The 18,849-nt window shown below is 35.0% G+C and overlaps 1 protein-coding gene across 12 annotated transcripts in view; it reads right to left on the reverse strand.

Annotated features, from left to right (window-relative positions):
- CACNA2D1 (calcium voltage-gated channel auxiliary subunit alpha2delta 1) overlaps positions 1 to 18,849 on the reverse strand; it is a 354,437-nt gene that overhangs the window by 55,672 nt on the left and 279,916 nt on the right. For all 12 annotated transcript variants that reach the window (XR_008206210.1, XM_052680848.1, XM_052680846.1 and 9 more), the window contains exon 12: positions 16,982 to 17,086. Coding sequence is in view for 11 of the 12 variants with exons in the window: in XM_052680848.1 (XP_052536808.1) it covers positions 16,982 to 17,086 (105 nt within the window). In the remaining variant the exon portion in view is untranslated. The remainder of the gene's footprint in view (positions 1 to 16,981; positions 17,087 to 18,849) is intronic.

Below are 18,849 nucleotides of genomic sequence, written 5' to 3' on the forward strand. Positions count from 1 at the left end.
TGATTGATGCTAAGTTTTTAGGTTGCATTCATTCAATTTTTCTTCACTTTATTTAGTATGTGCTACATAAACCTTTATTTGTCAAATAAGCAACAGAAATTATGTAACGCAGTCAGAGCCAATGTATTAACCAAGAGCGATAGGAATAGTTGCAAATCATCAGTCAACAGGTATCAGTTGGTGAAATTTTATTACTGATGACCCTTATATGGAGGAAGGGCAAACCAAGCCTTCCACTAGACATCATTTAAATTAGGAATATGTTTTGATTTGCTCTATCTGTACAAACCCTTTGTTTCTGCTTATGGTAGAATTAAAACAACTACTTAGGCAAGATTTAAAAAATAAAATAAAAAAAATCTATTGAAGTTCTAATAAAATTAGCATATATAAGGTCATTTCTCAGTAACAACTCAAACCAGTTGCAGTTTTAGTTACACAGACAGGCACGTGAATGATTATGTGTCTGATGTTGAATTTTGTTCTCATAGTTTGTATGGACAGGGACAGATGAAAAATACCTTCAATTACCTTGAAAACATCAGTATTGCTAGTATGAACATAACTTTGATATGTCTGCATCTCATTTACCTTTTTTATTATGTGTCACATTGTAAAATCAAGTTTCATTTGCCATCCCTCACTTGTTCCCATTTGTTCTTGACCTTTTTTACAAAGTGCCAGCTATAACCCTTCTAATGGATCTGTTTCTATTTAATTACCATTTTTTACAAGTTAAATATCATGTTGTTTTAAATCTGTATCTCTCAGCTCACAACCCATCTATGACACTTCTGTTTTTTTGGGAACACACAACTGTTCATGGCTTAGTGTTCACTAAACAATTAAGATTACATTATTCTTAAAAATTATGGTGAAACAAGGCAAAATCAACTAAAGACCACTAGCTAGATAGTTGAGTGATTTGATGTCTCTTTTGGATTAAAAGCAACTAATTAAGTATAAAAGAGACATGTGGGTTTGCTTGTGTGTGTATAAAATACGAGGCAATTAGACTGGATCATCTAGCATTTGATGTCAAATATAAAATTAAAGCGCTGTGTTGGACTCAAGTTGCGAAATGGTATGTAATTTAGGGAAAAGAAGCAGCATGTTAAATCTGCAACTAATATATAAAGAATTCAGAATTTAAAATATTGACAACAACCAGAGGACAATATATCTGATTTAGTGTTCCTTGGATAATTAACAGAGATAAAGAACTGCAATGAAAATTTGAGTTTTTAATTGTTACTTGGTTTGGCAAGAAGGTGGAACATTCAAAAGAGTTCTATTTTTCCCATTGCCTCATCTGGAATTGAGTAGAATGACAGACCAGCTGGAAAAATGAGTCAGAAAGTCAAATTAACAAGCCAATTTTAGCAAAAAAACATGCTCTGTGCTAGCATTTTCTGTGACATGATACAATGTCAGCCAAAGAACTGAGATGAATCTGTGTATACCTTTTTCTTATAGACACCCCTGCAAAGAAGACAGAAGATTTTCAAACTTAAATAAATAAATAAGACAGGTTTAATTACTTTTACTAGGAATATTGTGAATGAGAATAGATATAGATATAAGCATTTCTCCCTTTATTTGTTCCTCCTTTCAAATTTTGTTTCCACCAAGTAAGCGGATTTTTAAGTTGAAGAAAACTGCCAAGTATCTTTGATCCCTAGTTGTTTTTCATCTGAAATAGCCACTGAGACCTGTTAATTCCTTCTCTGTACTTCTCTAAAAGATCTCAGATCTTGTGAGCACACTAGGTTCCAGAGCTCTTTCACACAGGTCTTCTTTCCCCAAATCTTTCCCCACAGAAAATCCAGCCTTACAGGGGAGATCCAATTGTTCTCTTCATGTACAAAAATAACATTCAAATTATTAAAAAGTAATGGAAGAATTAGAAGAAGAAAAAAAAACTAAAACAAAAATAAAAGATAGGAGCTGTCTGGTTCTCAATGGGACTACTGAAAATATAGTTTTTCTAGAAAAGTCATACACTCATGATGGAGAAGTTAAGATGGTCAAATATGGTCTAGAAACTTTTCTTAAGGGTAAGAGTCCTAACTTCCACCACCAAGACTTCAAATCTGATGCTGCATTAGTTCTTTTAGGGTAATAATATGTACTGATTCGCTATTTGAAACAAGTCTTCTATCATTATTATTTATTTTCAGTGTAAATAGTGTAGAGTAAAGCAATACCTTTATTAAAAATTAAAAATGTTTAGAACTATGTGAGGACAGTCAGATAATGAATGACAAAGGAAAAGGCTGTCCAGAGAAGCTGTTAAGTCTGCATTCTTCAAGATATTAGATAAAGCCCTGAGTAACCCAGTCTGATTTAGTCCTGATTTTGCTTTCAGAAGGACATGGGATAAGAGGTCCAAAGGTCCTTGCATCCTGACTTATCCCACAATCCTTTGAAGGATATGAAAGGAAATAAATGAATAAAAAAATAAAAATCCAGCTCTCAATCAGAGAAATTTCCTAACAGAAACAATGCTACAGAAAGTAGAGGAAGAAGTACTTTATTAAGGAACTTAATAATCACATAAACTAAATATTTTGCTAATTATTTTCCTTTTTTTTTAACTTCAAATTTCTCTCTACAAGAAAAAAGTCTAATAGAGATGAATGTGAACAGAAGGATTCTGACTCCTATACATATGAAGTGATAAAGGCACTCAAGAGAGCTGTGAGGAAAATAGAAATGAAGAGCTATATACAAATAGGCTGGTTTGGTTACAGATCTCAGTTGCCTTTTTCTTTCCCCCCCTATTTTATTTCTTCATTTTGCCATTGGAGTAACATAAAGTAATAAGTAAAATGAATCTCACCATTTTACCATAATCGTGTAGAAATGTGAAAGACTTTTTCCACCACTAGATAAACAAACTGAATCAGAAAATGATCTGATCAGATCATGTAACTTCGGTATTCATGACAGTAAGATTTCAGAATATATTAATTTGAGCTTTGTAACTGCAGATAAAAAGTAAAAGTTTTTTTTTTAATTACTATTATTGAAAACCAAGAGAAGCTGTAATAAAGAGGAATTAATAATTCAGTAATTTCAGCATCATCTAGGAAATTATTTTTTCCCATTAATGTGCTTATATAGATTATCAGATATGATGAAAAATTGTTTCAAGTTTATATCTAATAGGTATACTTCTCAAGCAAGAGTAACATACCAAGACTATAATTCTAAATAAAATCGCAAAAATGCTTTTCTATGCCTCATTATGCAGTCTGTCTCCTACATCCCTCACAAGCATATCTTTTAAACCACTTAATTAATTTGCAGCTCTTCTGCTGGAGATCAGGGAAATGTTATGTTGTTTTCTAGCTATCGCTGTGATTATGCTCAGTGTGTTCCTTTCCTTACTGTGTTTACTTCTTTGACTTATCCCCATAACCGAATAGAATTTTGAAGACAATTTCAGATTCTGCTATGAAGTAGCTAAGACCAAAAGGCATCTATGACCAATTTTAATGAAAAGCACAACTTCAGAGTTATCATCTGAAAACCCTAACTAGGTTAGCCATAAGAAATGCCAAATACTGAGTTTCATCTAAATTCTGGACCATAATCTTTTGTCCTTGACTGCTAGATTCAGAACTTAAAGGGATACAGTCATGATTCATTTGGTTTTATCAATAAAAGTAAAGCAGCTTTGCTTTGATAGAAAGGACAGGGAAAAGAGAAGCTGCATGTTCAGGAGTATTGCTGACAGTGATGTGCTAGAGAAAACTTAGTCTACATTTATGCACTAAATAAACTGGGACATAAATCATTTTTTTTCTCAGTCTGTAGGGCAAAGCATGGCTCACATCTCCATGGCTACATTATTTTGCTTTCCTCCCTCCCTATTCCAACCCCCCACATCATTTGATCTCATTATGATTTCTTTTGGGATCAGCTATGGTTCATGCTCATCCCTGAACTGAACTCCTCAAGACACTGTTTGAGAGAGCTGACTGCCACAGGCCAAGAACCATACCATTGAGTCTGTTAACAATTAAACATTATGGATAATTCTGGACAGTTCTTCAGACTGCATGCTGACCTTGGTTTATGGGTACGGGCACAGCTGTGCGATTCAGTCATAAGAATAAGGCTTGTTTTCTTGTGAACGACTGAGCAGCATTCATCTTTTTCAAAACACCCATGACAGTGCCTCTAACTTTTCAAATGAGAGCTTAATGCTTCTCGGTTTAACCAGAAGTTGTAACTGCTACTGCTCTGAATACCAGGCCCAACAAAGTTCAGAAGTCAGAGATTTAGGCTTTTGTACGTGATCCTTGGACTTCTATGCATTTATTTTGGCCTTAACATAACTAACTGGGGAAAACACAGAGAAAATCTCAGAACCCACAGTTGTTAAGTTATAAAGATCTAGAACTCAAAATGCAGAATTCAAATTTCAATGTCAAGTTAGGGAATAGCATGAAACACCAACAGAAATATATCAAGTTGCATTTTCGACTCTTCTGTCCATATTATGATTTGTTTCTTTCTTTAGGTACTATCCAGAAAAAGGTTCAGAGTTGGAAAAAAAAATACAAAAACAATGTGGGACATGGTAAGAATTTATCTCTCAAATACTTACATGCAAAAGATAATTGCAAGCTCAACATCTTTGAATTAATAGATGTGAAAAATGCTGTAATGCATTTGATAAAACACCTACTCAAGTATTTCCACAATTGAGCCTCTGGGATCACTTCTATTCAATCCTTAACTCCAAGCTGCAGTGATAACTTGTAAATTCCTAGTCTAATTGTAATCTTTCTAATACAAATCCTTCTTTGAAAAATGAAAGAAAAATTATTGGAAAACCTCTTCTGCTTCGGATATGACTCTAAATTATACACAGAGAAAAAAGCATTTAATGATCTTGCTATTTTGAAAAAACAGACACAAGTACACTGACGTGCTGTGTGGTAAAATACAATTGCTGGTTTTGCCATGATTTTTTTGTTGCATCACAATGAAAACATATCTGCATTAAAACAAAAAAGAGGGGGTATTTTCTAGTGTAAAGCTTGAAAACACTATTACCACTATTACAATTTAACACTTTAGAAAATTTGAGAATTACCACTTCCACTGAACTGAGAGAACACAAATTCATTTGTACTGTTCTACATCTTATTAGTGCCACCTTGTGGAACTGTAGCAACCAATTCCTAACTCACTGATGCTAGCAGTTGATGCTCCTTCCTGCTCTGCTAGGAGTACAAAGGTTTAAATACTTTGCTCATATAAACTATTCTATCTCTGTTAAATCACTTCTAATTAAATTGATGAAACACTGATGATATGGTCATTTCAGTCTTTATGTTGTTAAACCTTTCATGAGACAAAAGTATAATAGAAGTAGAAACTGTATTAGTCTATCCTGATAGGAATTTAATATAGAGATATTACATGATAATGAGGAGGCTATGTCCTCTGCATCGAGCAACCTACATATGTAAAAAGAAGTTTCTAATATCATTGTTTTTCTAGCTGTAGGTACAAATCAGCTGTATTACTACCCTTTTAAAACATTAATCTCAACAGCAGTTAGAAAGAGAAAAGCTGTGACTTCAAAAACAAGTTGGATTTCATTATTATGTGCCTGAAGTGAGGTTTTAGAGTCAATTTGGTCTTGACTGTCCTAACAAAAATTGTGCCTTGGTCAACGCACTGGCCTTGAGAGAATTGAGGAAGTTCCTGGGACAGCAGAGTCTGCACACATGATTGGAACCTATATTATTGCTTTTTCCTTCTCTCCTTTTCCTTGGTGCTCATGGGAGTAGTGCCAGAGCCCTAGTTGAGAGTGCACCAGTTGGCACAGCCTGCAAACCTCAAAGGTCTAACTAACCATACATATGATTGCAAAAGTGTTTAAGCCCATGTCCTTTCCCAATGGAATTCATTAATATAAGTGATGCCTTAAGACACTGAGGCAGACATTTGATGTCACCAATCATGCAGTGCAGTTACTGTATGCTTAACCCATCCATTGAAACTCATGGATTTATTTCATCTGGAAGAACCCGAAATATCCCTGAAGTAGTCTTCTGTGGTGCAGATTTGCAGCTGTAGTTTGAGTGAAAGAGTGCTGCCATACTAGCAGCTTCTCATGCATTACTGACTGAGCTCTCCTGAATGTGCCAACTCACCAGACTGCCCCAGACTACCTCAGGAATAAATGTAAGACAATCCTTTTGAATCAAGTGATTTTCCAGCCACTCACTCCATCTCCAGGTCATTCTTGTTCCTCCCTCAGATTAAGAAATTACACTATCAGCTTTTTCATGTTCCAACTGATTATTTACTTTTTCCACACAAACTCTATTTACTCAGTTGACTTGTTTTCTTCTATGGTTATCTTAATAATTTTTCTTTGCTGAAGCAGAAAACAACTGAATTTCTCCTTTCCCTAAGCTAATTCACCCCAACATTCAGCATTTAGCATTCCCTGAAGAAAAAAATCATTTTTTCCAAGAGTTCTTTGTACATTTGGTTGCTCATATTGGAAAGCAGACAAAGGAGGTGACAAAGTATTTCCCTCTGTACTCTAGATTAAAAGCATTTTCGGCATTTCTTTGATAGTCAAAACAACACTGTGAGGGAGATGAGCAGCTGGAAAGGACCAGATTAATTAGAGGGATATTCACTGTTCCTGTCATGACACCGAGTCTTTTTTTTTTTTTTTTTTTAATTTATTTGAAGTATTTAAAGGAATATTTAATATCCCACTGAACATATTCTATCTAATGAAGTTATTTCAAACTCCTGTTTTTAGCAGGTTTTAACTCTGCACTGTAGAGTAACTATTAAAATTTAAATTTTATTCAATTACCTTTTTAAAAAAATGATTCAGTGATCTTTCTTTAAAAAAAACAGTACACTTTGCCCTTTGTATAGTTATTCTCTCTATTATTTACTCCCACTACTCTAGTTTTGTACAGCTTGGGAAGTAAAACAAAGTACTTGCAAATGCCAAACAGTCTTACAAAAGAGAGACTTTTTCCCTTGTTCATGTGCTGTTTTTTGGAGATCAGCCTTCAAAAGGAACATTATCCTACGACAGTCTTAAGAGTGAGAGATTTAAGAATGAATATTCTGCAAGTTTTGTTCAATTTTTAAGAGAAGAAAAAATGTTAAGCACTTTTAACTGCGGAAACTTGCTACTACACATAAGACAACCTTATGAGCAACCTGACCTTGGGCAACCTGACCTTGTACTTATTGGCAGTAAAACATTCCTGTATGGAAACAAGCTTGCACTGATGATGCCTGATTTCAGCAACTGCCAAATGTCCTATAATATCTGAAAGACTGAGTCTTATGTGCAATCATATATTAGAGAACGTCCTTTGCAGCTAGCAATTAATGCAATCGGTGTGCATACTAGCCATTGTGCTTCTTGCCAAACTGCACCTGAAATTCAGCATTGTCTTCGAAAAACACTACAAACATACATCTCATCTACATGACTGAAAGAGATAGTTCCTCCCTATACTGAATGACACATATTTTCATTACCTTTCTAATCAGCTTAATAAACTTACCTGTAAGGGAAAAAAATAAAATGAAAGACCACAAACAAACAAAAAAGAAAAGAACTGATACTACATGTAATCTTCAGGTAAAACCAGGAGGCTGTCTGTAGTCCTGGTGTGTTCAACAGCTTGTATAAGAGGGCACTTTTTATAATTCTTATGGCATGTTTTGCATTCAAAACAGCGGGGAAAAGAGCAAAGAACTCCAGGTAACAAGATATAGGACATATATCAGTCTGTGTGAAGTAACTGAATTTTAATTCTTTGCCACAAAGTCTGGCTTTTTAATGAAGAGGAGAAAAGAAGCATTTTCATGCTTACTTAAATATGCTTCTTACAGAGAAATCTACTAGAAACAAAATACTGCCTTTGGTTCTGTTTTTAAATAAAATAGCCTATACAAGACTGCAACAGAAAGCTCCAAGGTTACTATTTTCTTAGCATCATAAAAATCACAGAATCTTTAGAGTTGGAAGAGACCTTTAAAGGTCATCTTGTTCAAATCCCCTGCAAAGAACAGGGACATCCGCTTCTAGATCAGGTTGCCCATGATTCAGCCTCATCCTGGAAGCTTCCAGGGGCATCCACCACATCTATGGCAACCTGTTCCAGTGCCTTAACACTCTCATTGTAAAAGACTTCCCTTCTATCTAACCTAAATCTACACTCTTTAAGCTTGAAACCACTTCCCCTTGTTCTGTCACAACAAACACTGCTACAAAGTCTGTCCCCTTCTTTCCTGTAGCTCCCCTTTAGATGCTGAAAGGCTGCTCTCAGGTCACCTCACAGCCTTCTCTTCACCAGCCTGAACAGCTCCAGCTCTTTCAGTCCGTCTTCATTTTTTCTGGCCCTTCTAGGGATGTGCTCCAGCAGGTCCATGTCCCTCTTGTACTGAGGACTCCATATCTGGATGCAGTACTCCAGGTGAGGGTTCACCAGTGAAGAGTAGTGGGACAGGATCACTTCCTTTGCCCTGCTGGCCACGCTTCTTTTGATGCAGCCCAGGATATGATTGGCTTTCTGGGTGTGAGGGCACATTACTGGCTCATGTCCAGTTGGCCATGGCAGGGTTGCACTCAATCCTCCCATTCCCCAGCTTGTATTAGTGGGGGCTGCCTCAACCCAGGTGCAAGACCTTGCACTTGGATTTCACCTGGGCCCACTGCTCAAGCCTGTCTAGGTCCCCTTGAATGGCATCCTGTCCCTCTGGTGTGTCAACCATACCACACAGCTTGGTGTCATCAGCAAACTTGCTGAAGGTGCACTCAACCCCATTGTCAAAGTCACTGATATTGAAAAGCATTGGTGTCAGTACTGACACCTAAGGGACACCACTTGTCACTGATCTCCATCCAGACACTGAATCACTGATCACCACTCTCTAGACTTGATCCTGCAGCCAGTTCCTCATCTATTGAAAAGCCCACCCATCAAATCCACATCTTTCCAATTTGGAGAGAAGGATCTTGTGGGGTACCATGTCAAAGGCCGTACTGAAATCCAGATAGATGACATCAGTGGCTCTTCTCTTATTCTCTGATGCAGTTACACCATCACAAAAGGTCACTAGGTTGGTCAAACAGGATTTGCCCTTGGTGAAGCCATGCGGGTTCTCCCATATCCCCTCTCTATTTTTCATGCATCTTAGCATAGTTTCCATGAGGATTTACTTCAGATCTTTCCTGACACAGACATAAGACTGACAGGTAAGTAGTTCCCAGGGTCACCTTTTTCATCCTTCCTAAAAATGGTTGTGATGTTGCCTCTTCTCCACTCACGAGGGACTTCACCTGATTGCCACGACTTTTCAAATAGCATTGAGAATGGGATGGAAACTACATCAGCGAATTCATTCAAGACTCTGGGATGCATCTCATTGAGACACATAGACTTGTGGATGTCCAGGTTCCTCAGGTGGTCACAAATCTAATCTCTGCTTATAATGGGAGGGATGTTGCTTCCCCAGTCCCCTCCTACCAAACCAAACATTTGAAGGCTGTGTGATGAGCAGTTATCAGAGAAGACTGAGGCAAAAAAGTAGTTAAATACCTCAGCCATCTCCTTGTCTGCTGTTAAAGGCTTGCTGCTTTTGTCTACATATAGGACCAAGAATACAACATGGAGAGTATGAGTTACACAGTTCATCACCTTCAAAGAGATGGCTTTATAAAAGGGTATATAAATAAACACAATTCTTTCTTGTTAACAATATCTATTAAAATAAAGTCAGAATTGTTGAAAAAACAACACAACAAAATAATATTTGCAGCTTGCCACCCAAGTACTTTGGTCAGTATGGATTTAATTTCTTCTTTTGCAGGGCACTATGAAATACAGAACTCCCATGTAAAACTCTTCAAACACTGAATACATCACCTTGAATTTGACACAAGATTAACTTGAATATGATTTCAACTAAATTTACTGTCTTCAAATGGAGACTCAAGATAGAAACAAGAACAGAGATGCATAATAGGCCAAGAATTCTATTACTGCATATGGAGGCTGATTCTGCTATGAAACCTAAAAGTGTTTTGTGTGTGTTTCCTCTTTTTTTTAACAGTAAGATCTATAAAAATTATTGCAAAAACCTAAAAAAAAATTAAGAGCTCATTCTTCAATGGCATTTCCCGTAGCCATGTAAAGACAACACTGCAAAGTCACTTCCTCATTCTTCTATTCTGTATAGTACTTCTAGTTCCATGCAAAAGACTAAAGAACATGATTATTATTCTCCTGAGATATGACAGAACAGGTTTTAACTTTTCATTGGAAATTAATCATGACTTTGAATCCAAGTCATTTTCTGTATAAAAGCACTTCATTCTCTTTGCTTTTCATCTGTATACTTATCTGTAACTTTTTTGTATTTATTTTCTTGCTTTTTGTCATCAATGAATTTTTTTTTTTCCAAATTTTACAAACAACACTTGCTTAACTGCATACAAGAATTGTTATTTGATAAGATTTCTCAGACAGTGCTCTCTCATTTCAGGTATTGATGTGCTCTCCCACCAGCAGCAATCTGGAATAGTTTACATTTAAGCTGCACGGTGTTTCTACTTACATAAATGAAGTTCACAGACATCTACACTTATGATTTGTCATTTCCTATTTTATGTCCCTTTCATATATAATGCATCCTGAGTGAACACATTCCTTGTTATCAGAATGAACTGAAACTATTTGTCTTGAAATTTTCATTTCCCTCTTTACCTGTCCTCTCTTTATACTGCTGCAGACCTACAACTTGTCCTACTATCTGTTTCAGATTACTACACGGTTATTACAAAGATTGCCATTCTGTAACTTCTTTTCAGTCCCAATATGAAATCTCCTACACATTTCCACCTGTTTTTCCATCAGTGCATTGGCCAGTCTTTTCACTAAAAGATGTCCCATTCCATTTGAAATGTTGTATTATCCCATCTAATGTGCTAACTCTCAACTAGTGCTCACTAGAAACATATATTTTTTATTATATGTGTTCATGCTGATAAAATAATATAATGGAAAACACAACTCTTGAGTACACCGTAGAAGCTTAGGAATATTTTTTGTTCTAGAAGATGTCAAAGAGTTTTTTTCTGAATTAACTGAAAATCTGGAAGGAACAAGATAGTTGGATTGAAAGAGCACGAACTGATTTTGGAAGGTGTGGCATTTTGTTCATGTAAATAAGTAAAATGCAGTCCCATTCTCTTATTTTCATTCCATAATAATCATAATGTACTTTCTATATTAAGTTATATCCTATCCCTCTTGCCTAGATTAATCATTTTATGCCATCTGCAGCATAAACCTGCATGACACCTTGAATCAATCACTATTAATGTAGTGGTTTGTAACTGAAGATAAACAAAAATAGACATATCAAATAGTCTCCTCACACCAAACATGAAAGAAACAAGCTGTCAGTTGGGTATTATGTAACACATACATATGATTCTAATAAGACTGATAAGATTACTTTTCAACAAAATTACATTAAAAGTTTTCTTAGCCTTCTGCAGTTCTCAGCATGAACACATGGATTTTATCTTGCAAGCAGATAAAAACTCCACATGGTAACCCAGATAGTGTCATGATGATAATGAAACAGCAGCCTAAAGAGAAACTCAGTACCAACATGAAGCCCTGTGGATATAAGCATGAAAAGGCTTTTCTGCATACTGATCTCCCAAAATAAACCTTCAGCTGCCCTGCTGCACTTTCTGCTGCGCTTCCTAAGCCTGCAGCAATCTTGCCCAACAAATTTATGTACACATATAGAACAGCATGTGAGACTTGACAGCTGAAGGGAAAAGTGGGTGAAAAGGTAACAAGAAATGGATAGCAATTCCTTATTGCAACTTTATGGGGGAAAAAAAAAGGAAGAAAAAAAGAAAAAGATTCTATATAGTCTAAATGAAAAGGCATCATGGAAAGACATGTGGGAAGGGCTGTGTCAGACTCCTCAAATGCAACAGCACTGCCAGGCAATGGACACATGCCAGGAGTACATCAGTGCAGTTTCTTTCCTAAAAGGATATTTTTTAAACATTAAAAACAAACAAACAACAACAACAAAAAAACCCATAATATTTCTAATATTTACTCATTTCTGAATGGAGGAAGAAGCTTCACACTATCAGGTAACTGTGTCTCAAAACTTAGGTAAATGAGGAAAGATGTGTACCTGATAAGAAACTTAAAAAACAAACAAACAAACAAAAAAAGCAAAACAAAATTCTTTCCTGGATATACACATTTGTAACCTTAAACCACCTAGTACTGTTCAATTTAGTTACTATTGAAGTTTTTCCAAATAGTAATTGTCACAGAGGAAGACTACTGATGTGGAATATTTACATTCATTAATTAAATGACATTAATCTATGTTAGGAACTGAGAAGCTAGAACAGTCGAGTACACTCTCAACCCTTCATAAATAAGTGAGGCTAAGAAATTGGCAAAAAAAAAAAAAAAAACCTTAATAATAAGATATTTCTGCAGCAAGCTCTCTACTAATATTTGCCACTTTAATTAAAAGGAAAAAAAGAAAGCATACAACAGAAAACACAAGGGACTGACTGCAAAATGTGTGAGTACTGACCCAAATTTTACCCAGAATGTTCTAGCTTTACCAGTTGTGAAAGCCACAGTATTGTATTGTGCATACAATAAATTAAAATTAAGAGCTGGACATACTCTTAAGACAGAAATGATTAGGGAAGGAGCCAGAGAGCTAGTTCAACCAGCTGGCTGGAAATCTTTTCTGTTATGGGATGATTCTTTGTACCATCACTTCAATAAAATTCACGGTGCAAGAAGGCTGTCTAGGGAGAAATAACAGCTTCTGCCTCTCTGAAGATCACAGAAGGCAAATGCAGTATGGCTCAGACAACGATCTAAAAACTGAAAGCTTAAAGACTGGCTTAGCACTTATGCTATTTTATGTATGAAATTATGCTACATGGTATCCAGACAAACTAGAACTTTGCTCACTTCAGTCCTTTATTTCCTTACTTAGTGCTGTAATCTGTGCCACAGATCTGGTACACAGAAACGCAAGAGCTTTGACACTGATATTTGTTAAGCCCCATCAGAGGTCAATATTGGTGCTGAGAAATATACTGTTTTTATTTTCAGCTTCATGAGTAACTCTAGAAAGTTACATTTATTCAGTCTGACACCTAATCAGAATCCCATGGCTATCCCAAGTAGAAATGTCATCAGCTTTCTCAGTGGTCATTTGTAGTCAGAAATAATGCTTTCAGGCTTGTCTGGAATGACTCAACTACCATTGCCTAGATTAACACTAAATATTTCTCTTTTTTAGTCATACCGATATGCAATTGCACTATAATAGATGCAATCCAATGAAAAAAAAATGGTAAAGATAGCAGAAGGAATTTTTATTTTAGAAGAACTTTTGCAAATGTTTTATCATAGAGGTTTAATTATATCATTCAACAGAAACACTGAATCTGTCACATTTGAAAAAAGACGCTTGATAATCCTACATTACTTTGTGAAACTTCCCAGGTTGGAGCCTCCTCACATTGAGCTTCTATCACTGTAGCAGCTCTGTGCCCACCACACACAACTATTTATAATATAACTGAGTTGTTGAGACACTTCTCTTTATACCTTTTCTTCTCAAATGACAATGCCATGAGGTTGTATTAATCATTGCAGATAATTTGGTGAGAATGAGACATGAGACTGACCTTGTGCTGCTCCTCCCACCTGAAATCAGTCCATCTGACCACCCAAGACATCTGTCATGCCAGGAAACTTCAGACAACTGAAAGTGCATAAGCTAGATATAAAATCTTTTTCCTACTCACATAAATTGAGCAATTCTGAGTGCACAGTCTGCTCTGAAGAACTGTATTAGTTTTCTATTTTTAAGCTGAATTTAAAATTCTTAGGATGGAGAATGCCTACTGTGCCTGTGTTTCAATTCAATTTATATTGCTATCTTCAGTGAAGCCATCTGCAGTATGAGTGCAAATAAAAAGCAAATTTACCACCCACATTCCTGAAATTCATAGTGTGTGGTATTTCACACATTTAATGTGACTGCCCCAAATGTCACCTTAAAGGTAAACAAGCCAATTTTTAAATATCAAGTACAGCATATAGTTGCAATCTGTGACAATAAAATCTGGGTTTATAGAGGGAAAAAGCCACGCAAAGGTAAAACATAATTGTAATTTTTCAGATGAAAAACTTTTTAAGATGAAAACTAGGAAAGTTGCTCCTCAAAAAAAGTTTTATAAATTTTAAAATAATCTTCATACTTTGATTTGTAAAGACAGAAAACTATTTTAAGTATACCTAAATCCCTATCCAAATATATGGAATTCAGTAATTTAAAAGAGCAGTTTTCCCGACTGGAATCCAAGATGTTTTTCAGTACTTTTAAACTGCTTACTGCATCTTTTCGTTTCTAAACTCAGAGGGCAGCACTAAGGGTAACGTGAACAAGTGTACTAAATCACGTCATCTGACTGCACAAAATTCATTTCAACTTCTTTCACGGGAAAGAATTACAAAGTTAATGACACAAAGAAGAAAACAGGCAGAGAGCTGAAGACATTTTACATAAAATGAAGACAAGTAATAATATATTTGAATGAAACTCTTTGTTTGAACAAGAGAAAATAGTAAGTTTAAGAAATGTCAGGACAACAGAATCTAGATTGGCATAAAATCTAATATCTGATCATGGAGGCAGCCTACTGTGTAATCTAAGAAGGTAATGCTATGTGACTATTACCTTAAAAAATTAAAATTATATTTTTCAAGTTACATTGTGTCTGTCAATGCTGTTATTACTGTTCTCTGTTCAATTACATGAAGATAGATAGAAAAGGAACAAGATTTGGGACTGAGGGTAGTATAACCAAGGAAACCATCACTGAATATTTTGTGTTAGTCTTATTTTTTAAAAATATTATTTTTATATCATTATTTCATATATACATATAGGATGTCTTACATAATGTTTATAATATTGATTTTATCATTATTATTATTTTAATACTAGAATGATTCAAATGATTGTCAGGGAAGTTTTATTACTATTTCTAAAAATGAATTTACTGTTTCATTAGAAAGTTTTAAACCATGAATTTCTTTTCAATAAGATAACAATTGTTTCTGATTGAAAACTGATAAAGAGAAAGAATTATACCTGCAAATTTTTCTTACTGTCTCTTTTATTTCCAAAGTCACCTTAGAGGATAAACAGCAAGGATTGTATCTAACAACCCAGTAACAAAATATGATTTCTTACAGATATGGATTTGTAGATACTTAGAACATAAATTTGCAGGAAAATGACCTTGCATTGCATCTGCACTACAGTTAATTACATATAAAAATGCACTTAACTAGTCAGAAATCCAACTGTGACTGTCGCCACCATTACACACTTGTTACATGCAACAAAAAATCTAAACATTTGGTAGAGGGAACAAGAAAGTGAGAGTGTACTATATATAAAATTATCCATACTACTATACATCAAAACAGCCCAACTCAGTAGTGTAAATTTGCAGTATTGAGAGATGCAGTAAAAGTGCCATTCTAAATTATATTTCATTAATTATACTTCACAGAATGATTGTCAGGCATGATGTAAGACAACTGATCACAGCACTGAAAATCTGTTACATTATTTGAACTAGATATTTTGCTGTAATTTTCCATTAGCACAGTAAATTAAGTGGAAAATAATAAGATGTATTCTGCCTCTCATTTGTCTCTTCTTTAGTTTACAGCATTTGTTATATAGTAAAAGCTATCATGTCCACATTTGAAGAGGAATCTCTGCATATATTTTCAGAATACAGCCATGTGTGTCACAGAGTGAGTTGCTATGATTTCAACTGTTCCATCTAATTGTCATTTTAAAAATACAGACACAAAGAATAACTACATCCCACCACATCATTCTATGTCAAACACTATTATAAAGCAGACATAAAATTATTATTCACTAAGTGAATCATTGGTGGAGATGGAAATTGTCTTGCATTCCTAGCTCCACTTTCGAAAGGATTAATTCAAATGTATGTGTATTTCCATTGAAATACTTCTACTGCTTTACGCATAGACATACATGGCAACTACTAAAGTGTCTTAGGAAACTAATCTAACATCTAGAGGCATCTTCATACAGTAGGTATAAGTAAGTTCTTAGTTACAATATGAACCCAGCTTACATTTAACTTTTCTTTAGAAATAAATTAATCTTCTGAGCATGATGATTTACCTGAAAAATAGTGGAGAACAACCATAAACCTGTTTTATTTGACACACATGTGAAAAACCCAATCTGATCAGCACAAAATCCAGTGCCTCTTGTGTCAAGTCCATAATTCTAGTTTAATTACAGAACAAGTTTCAACACCAGAAAACTGTCCCTTTACTAGTTAAGACACTCAGTTTCATAATTAGCCTCACAGGGAAAAATGGGTGGCTTTGTTCTAGACCAAAGCTGTTCAGATTCAGATTTTTGAGACTTACTTTTGCCTTTGGTTGATGAACAACAAAACACATTGAAAATACTCACAGTGAGAAGATACATTCTATATTATTTAACTACCTGTGATTCCACTTGATAGTGCAAGGATTGCAGTAAAGCAAGAAAAATGCTATTAGCATTTAATTCTGAATGGCTAATGCACTTTTGTACCACTTGACAACAGTGAGTTACAAAGTGCAAACATTAAATATGTTTTACATTTTTTTAAAATGAATATTATATAGTTAGACAGCTCTAAGTGCCCAGAAAGTTCAATAATAATAATAATAAAAAAGAATATATTATACACATACCAAAATGCTTTTATTTCTGTATTTAAACATTCCACATCATACTACTGTACTTAATAAAAGAAAGTCTTTCATATGTTACTTACTTTTTTGTCTTCATTATATTTATGGAATATTTCTTGCGCTCTTTCTTCACCGCCATCAGTAAACAACATTATAATCTTATTGCAGTTAGCTCTAGAAACACTGTGCTGTAGAAATACAAACAGAAGCTTATATTTTATTTCAAGCTATAAAGAATAACAATTGTTCTATTTGATGGCTTTCACATAAAAATGTTTATTGCTTTAACAGAAGGAAAAATTTCTTGCACTTTGGGAGTAATGAAAATACTTACAAAGTCTTCCAGCATTTCATTCAGTACCTCCTTCCAAAAAAATAAAAAAATAAAAAGCACCAAAAAAGACTTTTTTTTCATTGTATGAGAGCTAAGCCCAACAGTTCTAAGATCTGTTCAGAGGAATGAGGATCACCACCAAATTTTGACACCATCTCCACAGCATAGCTATACAGATGCTCTGCATCATTACAGTGATCTGAGATTTGTATGTGACAGCCTCTGTATATTTTTAATTTTCTCTTTTCCATCCCTAATGTCATTTTGGAAATTTGGAAACAATAGTCTTCTAATGAATAATTGAATGTGAAATGAATTACTAAATATGAATTACTGAGTATGCACTTAAAAAAAAAAAAAAAAAAAAAAAGAACATGCATTTTTTTTTTCTGCTCTACTCCTGCTCAAAGACTCTTCATTATTTCTTGAGAAGGAGCCTGGAACAAAGAGAATTGAGGAGAAACCCCCTTGACTCCTTATTCAGCAGTCAAAGTAACTAGTAAAGCCACTGGGAAAAACATAATGTACTATGCAAAGAAATAAAAGTGGAGTTCCAAAGCCAGAACAAGAAAGAAATGAAGGAATTTTGGCTCCTTACAAAAGGAGCCACAGGCTCCTCTGCTGGCACTCATCACAGTTCCTCATTGCCTGAAAAGTTCTATCTAGTCTAAACAATCCTTTCTTAAGTTGTGCAGCCAGCATTCCTTGTACTCCATGTTGCACACAAGAGATCCTACCCAGGCGTGGTCTGGTACTTCTGAGTAGATGCATGTGAAGGAGTAAAACATTTAGAAATTCTGTGGAATAAAATGAACATTGCCCCTCATAAGCTACATTTTGCTATATTAATTCACTGTACATTCAGAGAGAGAAAAATAGCAGGGTGATCTTTCCACAGAACCAAATCCTCCCTTACTTTAGTCTTTGTAAATAGAATAAATGACTAACTTTCACCTAGCTAGTCAGGTGAGATGATCCCACTCCCCTTCATTACTTTTCATCCTGCTCTCTGATACGACTCGGTGTTCTGTAACAGAGAGACCCAACACCAAACACTCAAACATCAGCCAGTTATACCTAATATTGCAGCTCCAAGTTCTACCAGCAAATTAAAATCAAAATATTATCGGCAGTCACTATACTCATAGATGAGTAAGTTTGCCTCAGAAATGTTCTGTATTGGTAGGTCAATGTCCAGAGAATTAGTACTTATTTAATCAATAAACAAACAAGCAAACAAACAATAACAACAAAAAGCAAATAAAATGATTTTCCTTCATACAGTAACAAAAAATCCCTTGAAATCAATACATTCCCTTCAGTCTCATTAGCACACTCTTGTTCATTTGGAATTAAACAACTTATGACCCTCTTTTACTTGTGAAATATAACTTACAAGATACTGCTTTGGGTTGCAATATTCTTTATATTAAAAAAGCAATAAAAGTAGAGTGGATACTTCATGAATAAAGGAACTCACGCACACTTACAGTGATTTGATACAAAATCTTAAACCTAGTTTCTTAGCATAAACCTCAAAAGAAAACAAGTTGGAACCAAGACTAAGCACTTGGTTTTAGCTCTATGTTGTTCTTGATTAAGGTCATCTAGATTATT

The sequence above is a fragment of the Tympanuchus pallidicinctus genome, unplaced genomic scaffold, assembly GCF_026119805.1.
Source record: "Tympanuchus pallidicinctus isolate F22 unplaced genomic scaffold, pur_lepc_1.0 scaffold19, whole genome shotgun sequence".
Taxonomy (NCBI): domain Eukaryota; kingdom Metazoa; phylum Chordata; class Aves; order Galliformes; family Phasianidae; genus Tympanuchus; species Tympanuchus pallidicinctus.